We start from the raw sequence: 15,424 nt of genomic DNA, 5'->3' as shown, positions 1-15,424 counted from the left end.
TTACATTTCTGGTATCTGATTTGTGTCCTCTTTTGTGAAGACAGAAGCAAAGTATGTATTCAATTGCTCAGCCATTTATTTGTCCCTTGTTATGCATTCCCCTATTTCTGTCTGTTGGTGACCAACATTTCTCTTTACCAATCTCTTTCTCTTCACATATCTATTGAAACTCTTCTTGTCCAATTATTAAAAATAATTTGAATAACATTGAATTTTGGACATTCTGCTGAGACTTTATTTAAAGACTACGGGCGTGATTCTCTGAAACCTGGAGAAATCGTGAGGCTGGCGTCAAAAACGGGCGGGTTTGACGCCAGCCTCCGCCCCCCCCCGACCGGGAACCGATTCTGGTCCCCGGTCGGGGCTAGCATGCCGCGGCCGTGAACTCCGGCATCGCGGGCTTAACGAATTTCGTTAAGCCCGCTTGCCAGAGTTTGCGACGGCTGACGCGTCACATGACGTCAGCCACGCATGCGCGGGCCGGGATGCCCCTTAGCCGCCCCGCGAATGGATACAGCGGGGCGGCGGAAGGATAAAGAGTGCGCGGGGTAAGTACCCGCTGCCCGCGATCGGTGGGCACCGATCGCGGGCCCATGGCACCCGTGGCACGGCCGTGGTACTGCCGTGCCAATCGGTGCCATGGTTCCCCAGATCGCGACTTTACGGCCGTTTTTACGAACGGTCAGACCAGGTGTGTTTGACGTTCCTAAAAACGGTCGTAAAGGGCTTGGACTTCGGCCCATCGGCCAGCTGAGAATCGCTGCTCGCCGTAAAAAAACGGCGGGCAGCGATTCGTGTCGGGAGGCGGGCGTGGGGAGAATAGCGGGAGGGCGTCAGACCAGCGTGGCCGTAAAAATTTACGACCCCCGCTATTCTCCGCACCGTCGTGAGTGCGGAGAATCGCCCCCTACAAGTTTACATTAGTCTGTAAGTTCAGATATAGGAGCAGAATTAGGCCATTTGGCTCATTGAGACTGCTCCGCCATTCGATCATGGCTGACCTCATCCTGGCCTTAACTCCACCGTCTTGTCCATTCTCCATAATCTTTCAGCCGATTACCAATCAAAAATCTGTCTAACTGCTCCTTAAATGTACCCACTGTCCCAGCAATCCAAGAAATCATATGATTTCAACTTGCTGACCAGCAAGACATCTGGTGAGAAGCAATATTTTGTAGTTGAGTTAAAGTAAAAAAACTTATTGTCAGGCTGTCCGCTCCACCTGGCCTGGGAGAGATTCTCTCTGAAAATTTTACTTTGAACTCAGTGTTTCTGTTTGTGGATTGGGAATAACCTGTGTATTGCTTGTGGCCCAGAGTGGAATGTTCACATTCAACCAGAAAATTTTCATCTTGGTGTAACTCATGTGTATTTTGAAAGCCTGCGAAGCTGTGACAAATATGTTGACAAAGACAGTGGACGTGCTTCAGTGACCCCCTTGCACCTGGCGCAAAGCTGGGCATAATGGGTGAATCACGTACGAGCCCCAAATCAGGAACTGTGCCAAACCAGTGAGGGAGTGATTCAGATCAGCATATTTAAATGAGCTTTTAAATACCCAGATGCCAGACATATTCATTCATGGGATGCCAATATCATTGGCTGGGCCTGCATTTATTGCCCATCCCTAATTGCCCCTTGAACTGAATGGCTTATTAGGCCATTAGAGTGGGTATTTAAGAGTCAAACATGTTGATGTGGAACTAGAGTCACATCTAGGACAGGCCAACTAAGGGTGGTAAATTTATCTCCCGAAAGGACATTAGTGTTTCACTGAAGATCCATCTGAAAGGACCAACACTCTGACAGATCGACAATGTCAAGACCTTTTGAACTTGATCTTTTGAGAGTGCTCATTTACGCCCGACCGGATGTGGCTCGTCAAGCATTTATAATTGCCCTGCCACGTCCCCCTGTAACTAAATGCTCATCGTCTGAATTTCCTGTAAAGAATTTCAAAATGCTGATTCTGCTCAGCCAATCACAGGTTGGTTTCTCCATGCATTGGCTGCTGGTTGCCTATCAGCAAAGCTAGCCTTTGATTACAGGCAAAATGTCATCAGTTCCCGGCTACGTTTAAATGTCTGTATGGCTGGGGAGTTCAGCACAGAAAAGAAAGTTCAATGGGAGGGGACGGGAGACCAGGAACCTGGTCAGGTTAGGGACTGGTAACAGGGGCGAGCAGAAGGGTGGGCTTTCGGGGGGGCAGGGGTTTAGTGTCGGCCTAGTTGGTCCGAGAGGACTGCCCTAGCTTCAGACAATGGCAGAGAAAACAAATTTACTTCCACCAGCGGGGAGCAAGTACCAAGCACGGGTACAGAACTGCTGCTGATCCGTCTGCGGAGAGGGTTTGGTACAGTAACTGACTGGTAGCGTGTGTGAGGAAGAGGGTGTGTATGTATAAGAGAAAGGGTGTTTTTAAAAATTTGTTCATAGGATGTGGGTGTTGATGACTGGGACAGCATTCACTGCCCACCCCTTAGGGCATTTAAGAGGGTAGTTAAGGGTCAACCACATTACCAGTGAATCTGGAGTCACATGTAGGCCCGACCAGATAAGGATGACAGATGTACTTCCCTAAAGGATATTAGTGAACCAGGTGGGTTTTTACAATGGTTTCATGCTCATCTTTTAATTCCAGGTTTTTAATTAATTCAAATTTCGCCATTTGTCCTGGTGGATTCAAACCCAGGTCCCCAGAGCATTACACTGGGTCTCTGGATTATTACACCAGTGACAATACCACCACACCACTGCCTCCCCTTTGTGAGAATTTGTAGGTGCTCAGAGCTTGATGGGGGAAGGAGTGGTGGTGCTCAGAAATGAGGGCTACCCAGACTTCAGGCAGCCTCAATTTTCATCCTCATGCATTGGATTGGATTTGTTTATTCTCACGTGTACCGAGGTACAGTGAAAAGTATTTTTCTGCGAGCAGCTCAAACAGATCATTAAGTACATGAAAATAAAAAGAAAATACATAATAGGGCAACACAAGGTACACAATGTAAATACATTGACACCGGCATCGGGTGAAGCATGCGGGCAAGAGGTTTGTGCGTGTTCTCAGACTTTTGTAACTCCTGCCCGATGGAAGAAGTTAGAAGACTGAGTAAGCCAGGTGGGACGGATCTTTGATTATGCTTGTCCACTTTCCGCAAGCAGCGGGAGTTGTAGATGGAGTCAATGGATGGAAGGCAGGTTCATGTTATGGACTGGGCTGTGATCATAACTCTCTGAAGTTTCTTGTGGTCTTGGGCCGAACAGTTGCCATACCAGTCTGTGATGCAGCCAGGGCGAGGTCACGTCTGGCCCAGGGTTTGTGTGCGGTGGCAGTGAAGGACTGAGTGTATGTGTGGAGGTGGGTGCGAGTCAATGAGTGACTGAGGAAGTGTGTGGAGGGAAGTGCGTGACACTGAGTGAGAAGGGCACACAGTGGTTAGCACTGTTGCCTCCCGGCCCCAGTCGTGTGAAGTTTACATTCACCCCATGTTGCGTGGGAGCATGTGGTGAGTGCGAGACACTGAGCGAGTGTGTGGAGTTGAGTGGGAGTCTGCCTTACACTCAATCTCAGTTTTCTCACTCACTCTCCCCATCACACACCAACACATATACACTGACCCTGTCACACCTCCTTGGCTATTATTTTGTAAACTTAACAATTTATTGCTATGACATTACTATACATTTGCTCAACAGTTGTTTATGTCCTTAACTTTTTGAAATTCAGTTTATTGTTGTGCCAAACCTTATTTTTCTGAATTTTGATCATAGGCCCCTTGAGTGAGAAAGTATTCAAACATGGCACGCCCGAGCAAAATGTTGGACAAGCCTGCTTTACGTCATCATCTGCAGGGATCATATTAGTCTTGTCCTTTGTTTTGTGTCTGTATGTGTTTGGATTTTAAAAAGGGGATAAATTGTTATATTTCTGGATTAAAATTGTATGTTAACCAGTTTTGCTTTTTGTTTAAAGTTTTGTTTAATCAAAAATAAATTATTTTGAATTTATTGAAAGATGCCTGGTTAAAGTCTCTTTTATTCTGGGTCCAGCCGGAGTCAAGGTAAACAATTGGTCATCTTGGTGAGTGAATTAAAGATTTACACGATTGCTGCAACCTGCACTGAGGCTAAAGAATCTGCACACTCTTCCCAACCAGGTCATAATACTATGTTTAATATGTGAAATGATGTTAAGAGTTTCAACTTATATAATGGTAGACATCTATTCATAATTGAGCACAAATTGGTCATCCCATTCAGAAAAACCAGAATCATGGCTCTAGTGAAAATTTTAAGTTAGTGGAATGGTTGTTTTCCAAATTTTACTTAGTAACACCCTTTGAAGTTTCTCTCGAAGTTTTATCACATTAAAGTAACTCCAAGTTTTATTTTCTGAGATGAGGTCACTCGGCATAAATCAGAAGCAACATAGTTCCATTTTAACTCTTACATGTTTGTAAACCTATGGTAACTTGACCCATGATCAAGTGGATTGATAAAGGTTGGTGTGATCCAGTTTTGTAGTTGTCATCATTCACTTCTGCAGATTTAATGATGCTTGGGTTGAGAACCTTGCCTTTTAAAAAAGAAAGCTTAATAATTATAATGACCTTAATGTGCCCTTTCGCTCATTTATTTTGACCAGTACTTCAAAATATTATTTGTTTAAAGAGCAGTACCTTCAGCATCACTGCTGATTTGGACTCAAAACAGCAAGAAAATTGAATTATTGCAATGGTTCATGAAATTGGGTCTTCATAGTTAAGACACCTTTAAATCAGTCCCAGTGTTATATAAAGACCAATTTAAGACTGACAAAAACAATCACTGAAATAGGTCTTCATAGAATTTACAGTGCAGGAGGCCATTCGGCCCATCGAATCTGCACCTGCCCTTGGAAAGAGCACCTCACTTAAGCCCACACCTCCACCCTATCCCCGTAACCCCACCTATCCTTTTTGGACACCAACGGCAATTTAGCATGGCCAATCCACCTAACCCGCACATCTTTGGACTGTGGAAGGAAACCGGAGCACCCGGAGGAAACCCACGCAGACACAGGGAGAACGTGCAGACTCTGCACAGTGACCCAAGCTGGGAATTGAACCTGGGACCCCGGAGTCCTGAGACAGCAGTGCTAACCACTGTGCCACCCACGCAGCTGGTTATTTTAATTTTTGATACAGCATATCCTAGTCCAAAACTAGGAATCAGTCACAAGAATATTCAATTGGTAGTTCAGAAGGAAACTTTTTTACCAGTTACTGGTGAGAATGTGGAACCCACTTAGAAGACCAATATCAAAGCCCTGCTAACAAGAACTGAGCTGTCAGAGGAGGGGGTTAGTACTTTGATAAGTTATGAGGGGATAGGATTGCTGATGTAGAAAATAATGAATATGCAATGTTTATTGTTCCAGGAAGGAGAATAAATGTGACATAGGACGTCCTGATGTCCCTTCCAGTGAAATTTTTTGTTGGTGACATTTATTTTAAGGAAACACTAAGTGAGGAAGCTTGAATGCTTACTCTGGTCTTATAAAGTATACTAACGATTGACAGGCCAGACAAGTCCAACCTCACCACTAACAGGCGGCGTCTCATCTCGGAGGACAATTAAACGCCTGCCAGAGAATATTTTGAATCCATTAAAAAATAGATAGAAATAGATCGGAAAGGAGGGGGGGGGGGGGGGGGTTGAATTGATGACTTTTTAAAAATAAGTCTCCAACCACCAGCTCGGTACCACCATCTTGGGGCGGATCGATACCAGCTCGGCGACTCCATTTTATATCCAATCATTCAACCACCGTACCTCGGTGTATGCGGCAGGAGGAAATACTATTTCCAATTGATCGCTCATTCTATTTTTTTTCCTCCCCTGTACTTACTGCTGTCCAGAATCTGCAAAAAAAATGGAAGCGGTTAGCCGTTCCTTCCGTCATCTCTTCTCTTCCTCCCCCCCCATAGTCTGGGACTATTTTCTCTCCTCTTCGCGCATGTGTACACGTGATTGGAGGCTGGCCTCAGCACTCACTCAATGGCGACCGAAAATCTTGATTAGAGGGAAGCGGAGGCGGCTGGGCCCAGCGCTCACACAGCGGCAGGGACAACAGCCTTTATTTTTTTTCCTCTTAAAAACACACAGCTACGGGAAAAAAATATTTTATTCAGAAAAAGATACACATACACAAATTACAAGCAGCACAAGAAAATCATGTATTAAAAAGTCATCATTGAAACCCAAGTATATAATTAAACAAATTAAGGGAAAAATGGCCGAGACAACTGCTACCTCTCCTAAAGTCTCTCCATTAGAATCAGGTAAGAGCAGCATTGGGGGAAAAGACGACCTCAACTGTTTTATTTTACCAAAGGCAAGAAAGACAACTTTCGACAAAATATATCTTTTTTTTCGTCCTCCCCTTCTCAGAACTCTACTTCCTAATCGCTCGCTTTCTCTCGGCGGGTCCCTGCCAAAAGTCCGCGGAGGTGAGTGAATTCAACCCCCCTCCCCGCCCGCACGCCGTTTTTAAAGTAAAATAAAAGTGACCTTAGTTGATTATGTCGAAGAATCATAATTTTAAAATTGTTATTTTTCCTCTCGCAGATGCTGGTGAAGGAGCTGGAGGAGAATGAGGTGCGTATCGGCGGACAGCAGCGGCCGCTCAGCTCGTCCTCCCTCTGTCCTTTACTCCGTTTGCTGCTCCTATTCGGCCTCTTATGTCACTCTAATGCTATCTGATTTGACGGTTCTTTTTTTCTCCCCCCTCTCCGCATTAATAAAAAAAAACTCACCTGAGGTGGAAATTTAAAGACTTAACACGTTTTTCTACCCTTTATAATATTTTCCTCTTCTACCCCCCCCCCCCCCCCCGTTTTTTTTTGCAGCTCCTCCCGAAGCGTCTTGACTGGGAAGGTAACGAGTACCACAGAAGCTATGTCAACTTTGTAAGTAATTTAAAGAAAAATTAATATCCAGATATTTGACGATGGAAGGGGAGAAAAGTTTTATTTCAGAATTTTATGTCGGGAAAATCCATTTTTTTTTTTTAGAAATAAGTCAAGATTGCTCTTAGTTTCCCGTAATTTTGTTTTGTTTTGGGGGTTGTTTTGGGGTAAAAGGTGTTAAAAGTGATAAATTGGGGGGGGTTTCCTCGTGAAAGTGGGCGCGGCCATGAGTCATTCCGATGACGTGCTCGCTTTGCATAGTCGGCCGGGACTCAATCGCAATGCCGCTTTCATCGGCGGCCAGTGAGCCAGAGAGAAGCTGTCGCTGATTGGCTGAGGTGGAAAGAAACTGGCCTCCTGCACTGCGCACGCTTCAAACTTTGAGGCGGCTTCTCACTGAAATGCTGTCAGATGGTGTGGATTCTTTTAAAATAAACTCCCAACTGCCGAAAGTTAAAAATAAAATAATTAAAATGTAAGAAGCGCGTTGGAAAGAGTTAAAAGAGAAAGAAGAAAGGTTAAAGCTTCGGAGTGATGTACGCAATGGAGACCAGCCTCCCAAGTCGTCAGCTAGCTTTGCCCTTCAGATGCATTTCATAATATTGCGTTTTTCATTTGGAAAGAGTGCTTTGAAGTGAAATGACGAGAGATTAATGAAATAAGTACAGATGATCACCATCTGCCTAGTTTTCACTGCAAAGTTTCACCTGTAATGCAAAAATACTTTTAATAGGTTTCACCGTTTCCATTTCAGAACATTGGTGTTATCTGAAATATTTGTGCTCGTTTGCTGTAGAAACCCTCATACATGCCTTTGTTACTTATAGATTTCAGTGCACCCGACACCCGGTGTCTCATATTTCTGCCTTCTGTAATTGCGACCATTGCTTTAACTTGCAAAAAGTCTTGTTCACCTCTCACCCCTGTGGTCATTTGCCCTAAGATCTCCCTGTGTGGTTCCATGTAATATTTGTTTTATAATGCACCTGTGAAGCATCTGTTTCATTTTATGACATTAAAGATGTTTGTAGTTGTTAACAAATTAGCTCTCTCAATCTCCTCCCAATTTAAGATGCTCTGACCTGTGATTCATGTGCAGATTGTGTGGTATTTTTAAATTATCTTGGCAATCTCTTTGAAATTGTTAACCCTGCCAGAGTTTGGACATGAAAAAAGTTTGTTACCACTCCCAAGGTTGAGGAAGTGAAACATCATTTAGTTTTTGGTATTATCTAGTTCCCCTCCTATCTTTCAACACTACTATCTGTTTTGCATCACGAGTTAATTGTCCACTGTGTTGTTCATGTTAAAATGGTGATTAGCCCCGCAATGTGTGTGATCTACCTCTTGATGCCTATTTTTCATCATTATCCTACACTAGGTGTCATTTTCTGCAATTGTTGATGCGTGTCCATAGGTTAATTCGTGAAGAGTTAAATGTTGAAATGTTGACATTTGTAACAGGAAATTCATATTTTAAATGATTAATGATGTATTTTCTGTGCTGCACATCATGAAACTAGTTCAGGAGGCAGCTGATCAGATGACTCTTTAGATCATGTTGAAGAGGTGCTGATCGGATTTCCAAATGCTTTGTTTTTGCTTCATTCCTGTTGTCTCTCTGCTAATCCTGAAAATGCCCCAGTTGGACAACACTAGCTTCTGAAGGATAGATGAAGATCCTATGTACAGTATGGGTCTACTGCAGTAGTCAATTTCATCATCCTCCTAATTAACGTAGCTGTATAACTGGCAGAATTGAATAGAGTCAATATGGATTTATGAAAATGCTTGATAGTTTACTGGAATTTTTCAAGGATGCAACTAGTAGAGTTGATGTGGGGAATCCAGTGGTTGTCGTTTATTTGGACTTTCAGAAGGCTTTCGACAATCCCACATAGGAAATTAGCTAGTAAAATTAAAGGCATGGGTTTGGGGAAGTATGTTGAGATGGATAGAAAGCCGTTGGTAGACAGGGAACAGGGTAGGAATATCCTTTTCCAAATGTCAGGCAGTGACTAGTAGGGTACCACATGGATCAGTGCTGGGATCCCAGCTATTCACAATATAAATTATTTAGATAAGGGAACTAAATGTAATACCTTCAAATTTGCATATGACACAATGCTAGGAGGGAGTAAAGGTGAGCTGTGTGAAGGATGCAGAGATGCTTCATTGTGATTTGGATAGGCTGAATGAGTTGGAAAATGCATGGCAGCTGAAATGTGGATCAATGTGAGGATAGCTACTTTGGTAGTAAAAACAGGAAGGCAAATATTACCGGAATGGCTACAGATTGAGAGAGGGGAATGTGCAACGAGACTTGGGAGTCCTCGTATACCAGTCATAGAATCTCTATGGTGCAGAAGGAGGCTGTTTAGCCGATTGAGCCTGCACCGTCCCTCCGAGGGCACCCTACCTAGGCCCACTCTCCTGCCCTATCCCCATAGCTCCACAGAATCTTTACATCTTTGGACACCAAGGCGCAATTTTAGTGTGACCAATCCACCTAATCTGCACATATTTGGCCTGTGGGAGGAACCCGGAGCACCCGGAGGAAACTTGCACAGACGCAGGGATAAAGTGCAAACTCGTCAAAGGCAGTTACCCAAGGGCAGAATCAAATCCAGGTCTCTGGTGCTGTGAGGCAGCAGTGCCGCCCCTATTGCTGAACGTAAGCATGCAGGTGCAGCAGTTGGTGAAGAAGGCAAATGGTATGTTGGCCATCATAGCGAGTACAGGAGAAGGGATTATCTTGCTGCAATTATACAGGGCCTTGGTGAGACCACACCTGGAATATTGTGCCGTTTTGGTCGTCTTATCCGAGGAAGGTTCTTGCTACAGAGGGAGAGCAGCAAAAGTTTACCAGACTGATCCTTAGGATGGCTGGACTGATGTATGATGAGAGATTGAGTCGGTTAGGATTGTTTTAGCTGGAGTTCAGAAGAATGAGGGGGTTTCTCCTAGAAACCTTTAAAATTCGAACAGAACTAGACAGAGTAGATGCAGGAGGATGTTCCCAACAGTGGGAGGAGCCCAGAACCAGAGGTCACAGTCTGGACTGGGAGAAAGTGCAAACTCCTCAAAGGCAGTTACTAAAGGGCAGAATCAAATCCAGGTCTCTAGTGCTGTGAGGCAGCAGTGCTACCACTGTGCTGCCCCTATCGCTGAACGTAAGCATGCAGTTGCAGCAGATGGCGAAGAAGGCAAATGGTATGTTGGCCTTTTAGTAGACCATTTAGGGCTCATTTGAGGAGAAATCTCTTCACCCGGAAAGCGATTACCCTGTAGAATTCGCTACCGCAGAAATATTTGAGGCCAAAACATTGTTTGTATAATAACATAATCGCTTAATATCACAATTAGGCTTCAATGAAGTTACCGTGAAAAGCCCCTAGTGGCCACATTCCGGCGCCTGTTCGGGGAGGCTGGTACGGGAATTGAACCTGTGCTGCTGGTCTTGTTCTGCATTATAAACCAGCTGTTTAGCCCACTGTGCTAAATCAGCCCCTTATGTTTTCAAGAAGCAATTAGATGTAGCTCTTGGGTGAAAGGTATCAAAGGATATTGGAGGAAGGTGGGAATAAACCATTGAGTTGGATGATCAACTATGATAACGAATGGCAGAGCAGGCTCAAAGGGCAGAATAGCCTGCTCCTATTTCCTGTGTTTCTATGTAACTGGTTATTTTGTGGTATTCTAGGTTTTATCAAATCAACATATTCCACCTGATTATCTGCTGCGTATATGCCAGCGAATTGGCACACTGCTGGATAAAGAGATTCCTTCAAGTGTGTCTGGAGTACAGTCCCTACTTGGTGCAGGCCGACAGTCCCTACTTCGAACTGCAAAAGGTATGGATTTTGGTCAACTTCCCATGATGTTTGAATCATATTGTCCAGAAGTAGGAAAACCGTTTACTTGATTGCAGCCGATCATAGTAATTTTAGTAGCAAGACTGTATGGAGTCTGAAATTATTGTGTGCAGCTACATGTTCTAGCTCTTCTTTGTGATAAGTTCAGCACCAATGTGTTCATGGTTTCAGTACCATGTCCAAGTAGCCATTATTTCTGAAAATTTTGACATCCTGTTTGATTAGAAGTTTGACGCTGTGACCACCCATAGTTTAAATAACAGTCACCGCATAGCGGATTGAGAGTGGAAACCCTGGGCAACTCAAATAATTACCAAATACAAGCTGCATCCACTTGTGGTGACACTTTTGATGGTGTGCTTGGGTTGGTAAGCCAGAGACCAGAGATTGAACCTGGAACTTGGTCACTAAGTGAACAGAGGAGTTGAGCACCATAATTGCTTTTCGATAAAATAAGAGATTTTTTTTCCCCTTGTATATGAATGAATAATATAGATTGTTCCTAATCATTTCCCTTGAATGTAAGTGACCAGTACAGATTGTTCTCAAGTTAGCTTTGCAGTTTTCTTTATTTTTCATCAATTTCACAATGTTCTTTACTGTTTTGGTCAACAGCCATGTTGTTCTTGTTTTGGATATACTCTGTTGTCAAATTCATGCTTTTGTCGCTGCTATTGAGTAAAATAATAATGAAGTTCATCCAGGTGTATCAGATAAAAGTAAATACTAGTTAAATGTGTACCATTTAGAATCCCAGTGAGGGGTGACTTGATTAAAGTATTCAAAATCCTGAATGGTGTTGACCAGGTGGATGTGAAAAGGGTGTTTCCTCTTGTGGGAGAATTTTGAACTGGGTTGGGGCGGGGCACCGTTTAAAAATAGGAATCGCGCATTTAAGACAGAGACTAGGAGAGTTTTATTTCTGAGGATCTTGTACCTTTGGAACTCTCTACCTCAGAAGGTGGTGGATGTGGGGTAATTAGATGTATTTAATGTAGTGGTAGATAGATTCTTGTCAGACAAGGGAATCAGGCTAATAGAGTGGATGGAAACGCAGAGCTCAAAACAAAATCAGATCAGTCATGATCTTATTGAATCGTGGCATGCTCAAGGAACCAAATAGCTTACATCTCCTATCTCGTATGTTCATATGTAAGGACACACAGTGTACACACAGTACTTAAGATGTGGTCTCACCAATGCCCTCTGTGGGCGGCACAGAGTTTCAGTGGTTAGCACTGCTGCCTCACGACGCCGAGGACCCGGGATCAATCCCGGCCCCGGGTCACTGTGTGGAGTTTGCACCTTCTCCCCATGTCTGCGTGGGTCTCCCCCCAGAACTCAAAGATGTGTAGAGATGTAGAGTAGGTAGATTGGCCTTGCTAAATTGCCGCTTAATTGGAGAAAAAGAATTACCCCCCCTCACCCAGTTCAGTTGGTTGGTATCTTTGAGAGATCTTGTGTTCGATTGTCCTGCCATGGCTTTGGCCTTTTTGAGCTACATAAATGGTGTTATTATCTTGCAATTCTCCGGGTGTTACTGTGATTATGTTGTTGTTTATTTGTTGTCTTTTCTCCTGCAAGAGCGTGCGAAGTGTGAGCACAAGGGCAAGAGTAATCTGTTATATTGTTCTAGCAAAAGCTATATTGCGTCGATTATGTGAGATATGGTCTGTGCATGTTTTACTCCCTTTTTATGTGCTGTAACCCTTGTGGTAGGGGAAAGGAGAGCATTTGGACACCGTATCTATTTATAATGAGTGGAGCCACAGCAGGAAGATGGGTGGTTGATTGGTGTGGAGTTGGGTAGTAGGATTAGTTAGGTCCTCACTGAGATTGAGGGTAGCCCCCCAGTTAGAGCTAACTGTATTGGGTTTTGCTATTTTGACTTTTGTTATTTTGAATTGAAGAATCTGTGCTTGTCTCATTTGATGGCCTGGGCAGGTTATGCATCCGGGGAAGGACTGGTTTCGTTCTGACGTTTCCTTGAGGTTGGAGTGTTTTTATGGGGTCATTTTTTGTTGAGAGCTATCAAAATAGGCCGAATTATGTTACAGCACATGGTGAGATGGGTTTGGTCAATCCTTAATTGAATTGTTGAAGAGCGAACTGTTTGCCATGCCTCTACATTGTTGGAGCCTGTCCCTCGTGGGGGTCAGTTTTATGGGGGGTTGCGTGCCCTCCTCCAAGTGGTCTTAAATGGTGCTTTCCCTGAGTGTCCTCGTTGTGATTGGGTTTTCTATCTGAGAGCAGTGTTTGTGTCTCTGTTGGGGTCTCATTTCCCTTAATATCCTTGTGACGGCGTACAGTGCGGGGTGGTGGCTAATATTCCTGTGTCAGCTCGGGTTTACTTGCCTTGGTTTTTTTTTTCTTCTTCTCTTCATTAGGGTGTGCTGTTATAAATTCTGGTCCGGTCCTGTGGTCCATGGGAGGTTCCCCTTATTGTACTGGAGGGGGGGCCCTCCCAGGGCACCAAATTATTGGGTGTCTTGATGATTGTTCTCTTCAGTGAGGGGTCACCCTGGCTGCGGCTGGCATAATTTGGTTTAGTGTAAATGTGAATGCTGCACTGCCCTGGATGTGGCTGGTGAGGTACAGGATCAGCTGGGATGTAGGTTTTGGGATGTGCTGGAGGTCTGGGGATATTGATTCCTGTGTGTCAGAATGTGCTGGGCTAGGCCAGGTGCAGTGCTGTGGTTGGTATCCTGTTGCCCCCTGGAGCTGGGATATGCCTGCTTGAAGGCACTATATATCGACAGGATAAAATTGTTTCCCTTGGTAGAGAATTTTAGAACCGGGGATATAGATTCAAGATAAGAGGCAAAAGGTGTACAGGGGACAGGCGAAAGAGCTATTTTATGCAGAGGGTAGTGGGTGTCTGGAATTCACTGCCCTAGCTGGTGGTGGAGGCAGAGACCCTAAACACTTATTGAAAAAGTACTTGGACCTGCACCGCAAGTGGTTGAAGCAACAGGGCTATGGATCAGGTGCAGGAAAATGAGATTAGAAAGGGCACCTGGTTGTCCTCGGGCTGGCATGGACAAGTTGGGCTGAATGGCCTCCTGTGCTGTAACTTTTCTATGATTCTATGATATGTAGCGTCCTTATAGAACTGGGGTTCAGGGCAGCATGGTGGTGCAGTGGTTAGGGTGGGTATAACAAATCTGTGATTGGTTCCTGCATGGATGCAGATGGGTCAGCTATCTGAGGAGAGGAGGTTGTGGTGTGCCTGGCGCTCCTGGAGTTGGAGATATATATTGGTGTGCCCAAATATGGTGTGAAATATTTATCCTGGACACTCGTTACAATCGCTACATCGGAAAAGTTTTTTGTTATTTACAGCACAGAAGGAGGCCATTTTGCTCATTGTGTTCGCACCGACTCCCAAAAGAGCTACCCAGCTAGTCCCATTTTCTAGCCCTATCCCTGTAGCCCTCAATTAATCACTTTCAAATATGTATCCAGCTCTCTTTTGAAAGCTCCTGTGGAATCCACCTCCACCACTCTCCCAGGCAGTCCAAATCCCAAAAACTCTCGAGTAAAGAAGTTTCTCCTCATCTCACTCCTAGTTCTCTTGCTGACCATCTTGAAATTGACCCCCTAGTCACTGACATGCCAACTAGTGGAAACAGAGTCTCCTTCTCTACCCTGTCAAAATTGTTCAGAATTTTGAACACCTCAATAAGATCACATTTTAATCTTCTCTGCTTCGAGGTGCATAAGCCCAATTTCTCCAATCTTTTCTTTGTTCATCATTCCTGCAATCATTCCAGTAACTCTCCTCTGCACTCTCTCCAGGACTTTAACATCCTTCCTTAAATAAAGTACGCAGAACTGAACACAATACTCCAAATGTGGTCTGGCCAATGATTTGTAGCGGTGTAGCATCACTTATTAGCGTTTATACCTCTACTTAGCCTCTACTATGATATGGTATGATATGTACTATGCCTCTACTTAGTTCCCAAGGATCCTACAAGCCTTCTTAACTTTTTCAACTTGCGTGGCCACCTTCAGTAAATTATGCACTTGAACCCCATACTCCTGTACTCCCCTCAAAGTTGTACCATTGAGCCTATATTGTCACACCCATGTCTCTTCTACCAAAATGCATCACCTCACATTTTGCTGCATTAAAGTCTGTCTGCCCATTTGGTCAACTTGCCAATGTCCCTCTGACGTCGCTCAGAATCATTCTCACAATTAATTATTCTCCCTAGCGTAGTATCAGCTGCAAATTTAGAGATTTTGCCCTCAACACCCACTTCTAAACCATTTATATAAATCAGAAAAAACAAGGGTCCCAACACTGAGCCCTGGGGAGCCATTTTCAACTAGCCTCCGGTCTGAGAAATGCCATCTATACTTGCCCCCTGTTTCCTAGCCTGTAGCCAACTTCTAATCCATACTGCCAAGGACCCATCAATCCCAAACATTTTTAATTTGCTAATCAACGTGCCCCAAGTGGCACCGTATCAAATGCTTTCTGAAAGTCCAAATATACAACATCCACAGCACTACCTTAATCAACTGCCTGTGTCACCTCGTCCAATAACGCAGTTACATTTGTTAGACATGCCCTGCCCTTTCCAAAGCCAA

General features: G+C 44.2%; 1 protein-coding gene and 1 long non-coding RNA gene across 4 annotated transcripts in view; one reads left to right on the top strand and one right to left on the bottom strand.

The window, feature by feature from the left end:
• Positions 1–4,154: 4,154 nt before the first annotated feature.
• LOC119968781 lies at positions 4,155–6,078 on the bottom strand. Its single transcript, XR_005461200.1, has 2 exons — positions 5,891–6,078; positions 4,155–4,576 (listed from the first exon to the last, which is right to left on the bottom strand). It is a non-coding gene; the product is annotated as an uncharacterized LOC119968781 (long non-coding RNA).
• Positions 6,079–6,082: 4 nt separating this feature from the next.
• LOC119968780 (bromodomain and WD repeat-containing protein 1-like) overlaps positions 6,083–15,424 on the top strand; it is a 232,603-nt gene continuing 223,261 nt past the window's right edge. For all 3 annotated transcript variants that reach the window (XM_038801511.1, XM_038801510.1, XM_038801509.1), the window contains exons 1-5: positions 6,083–6,323; positions 6,433–6,491; positions 6,610–6,639; positions 6,891–6,950; positions 10,654–10,804. In XM_038801511.1, coding sequence (XP_038657439.1) covers positions 6,275–6,323; positions 6,433–6,491; positions 6,610–6,639; positions 6,891–6,950; positions 10,654–10,804 — 349 coding nt within the window. In that variant the 5' untranslated portion in view covers positions 6,083–6,274. The remainder of the gene's footprint in view (positions 6,324–6,432; positions 6,492–6,609; positions 6,640–6,890; positions 6,951–10,653; positions 10,805–15,424) is intronic.

This window comes from Scyliorhinus canicula, chromosome 7 (genome assembly GCF_902713615.1).
Source record: "Scyliorhinus canicula chromosome 7, sScyCan1.1, whole genome shotgun sequence".
In the NCBI taxonomy this organism is placed as follows: Eukaryota; Metazoa; Chordata; class Chondrichthyes; order Carcharhiniformes; family Scyliorhinidae; genus Scyliorhinus; species Scyliorhinus canicula.
The sequence above is the reverse complement of the archived record's forward strand: the minus strand, read 5'-3'. Positions and strand labels throughout refer to the sequence as shown.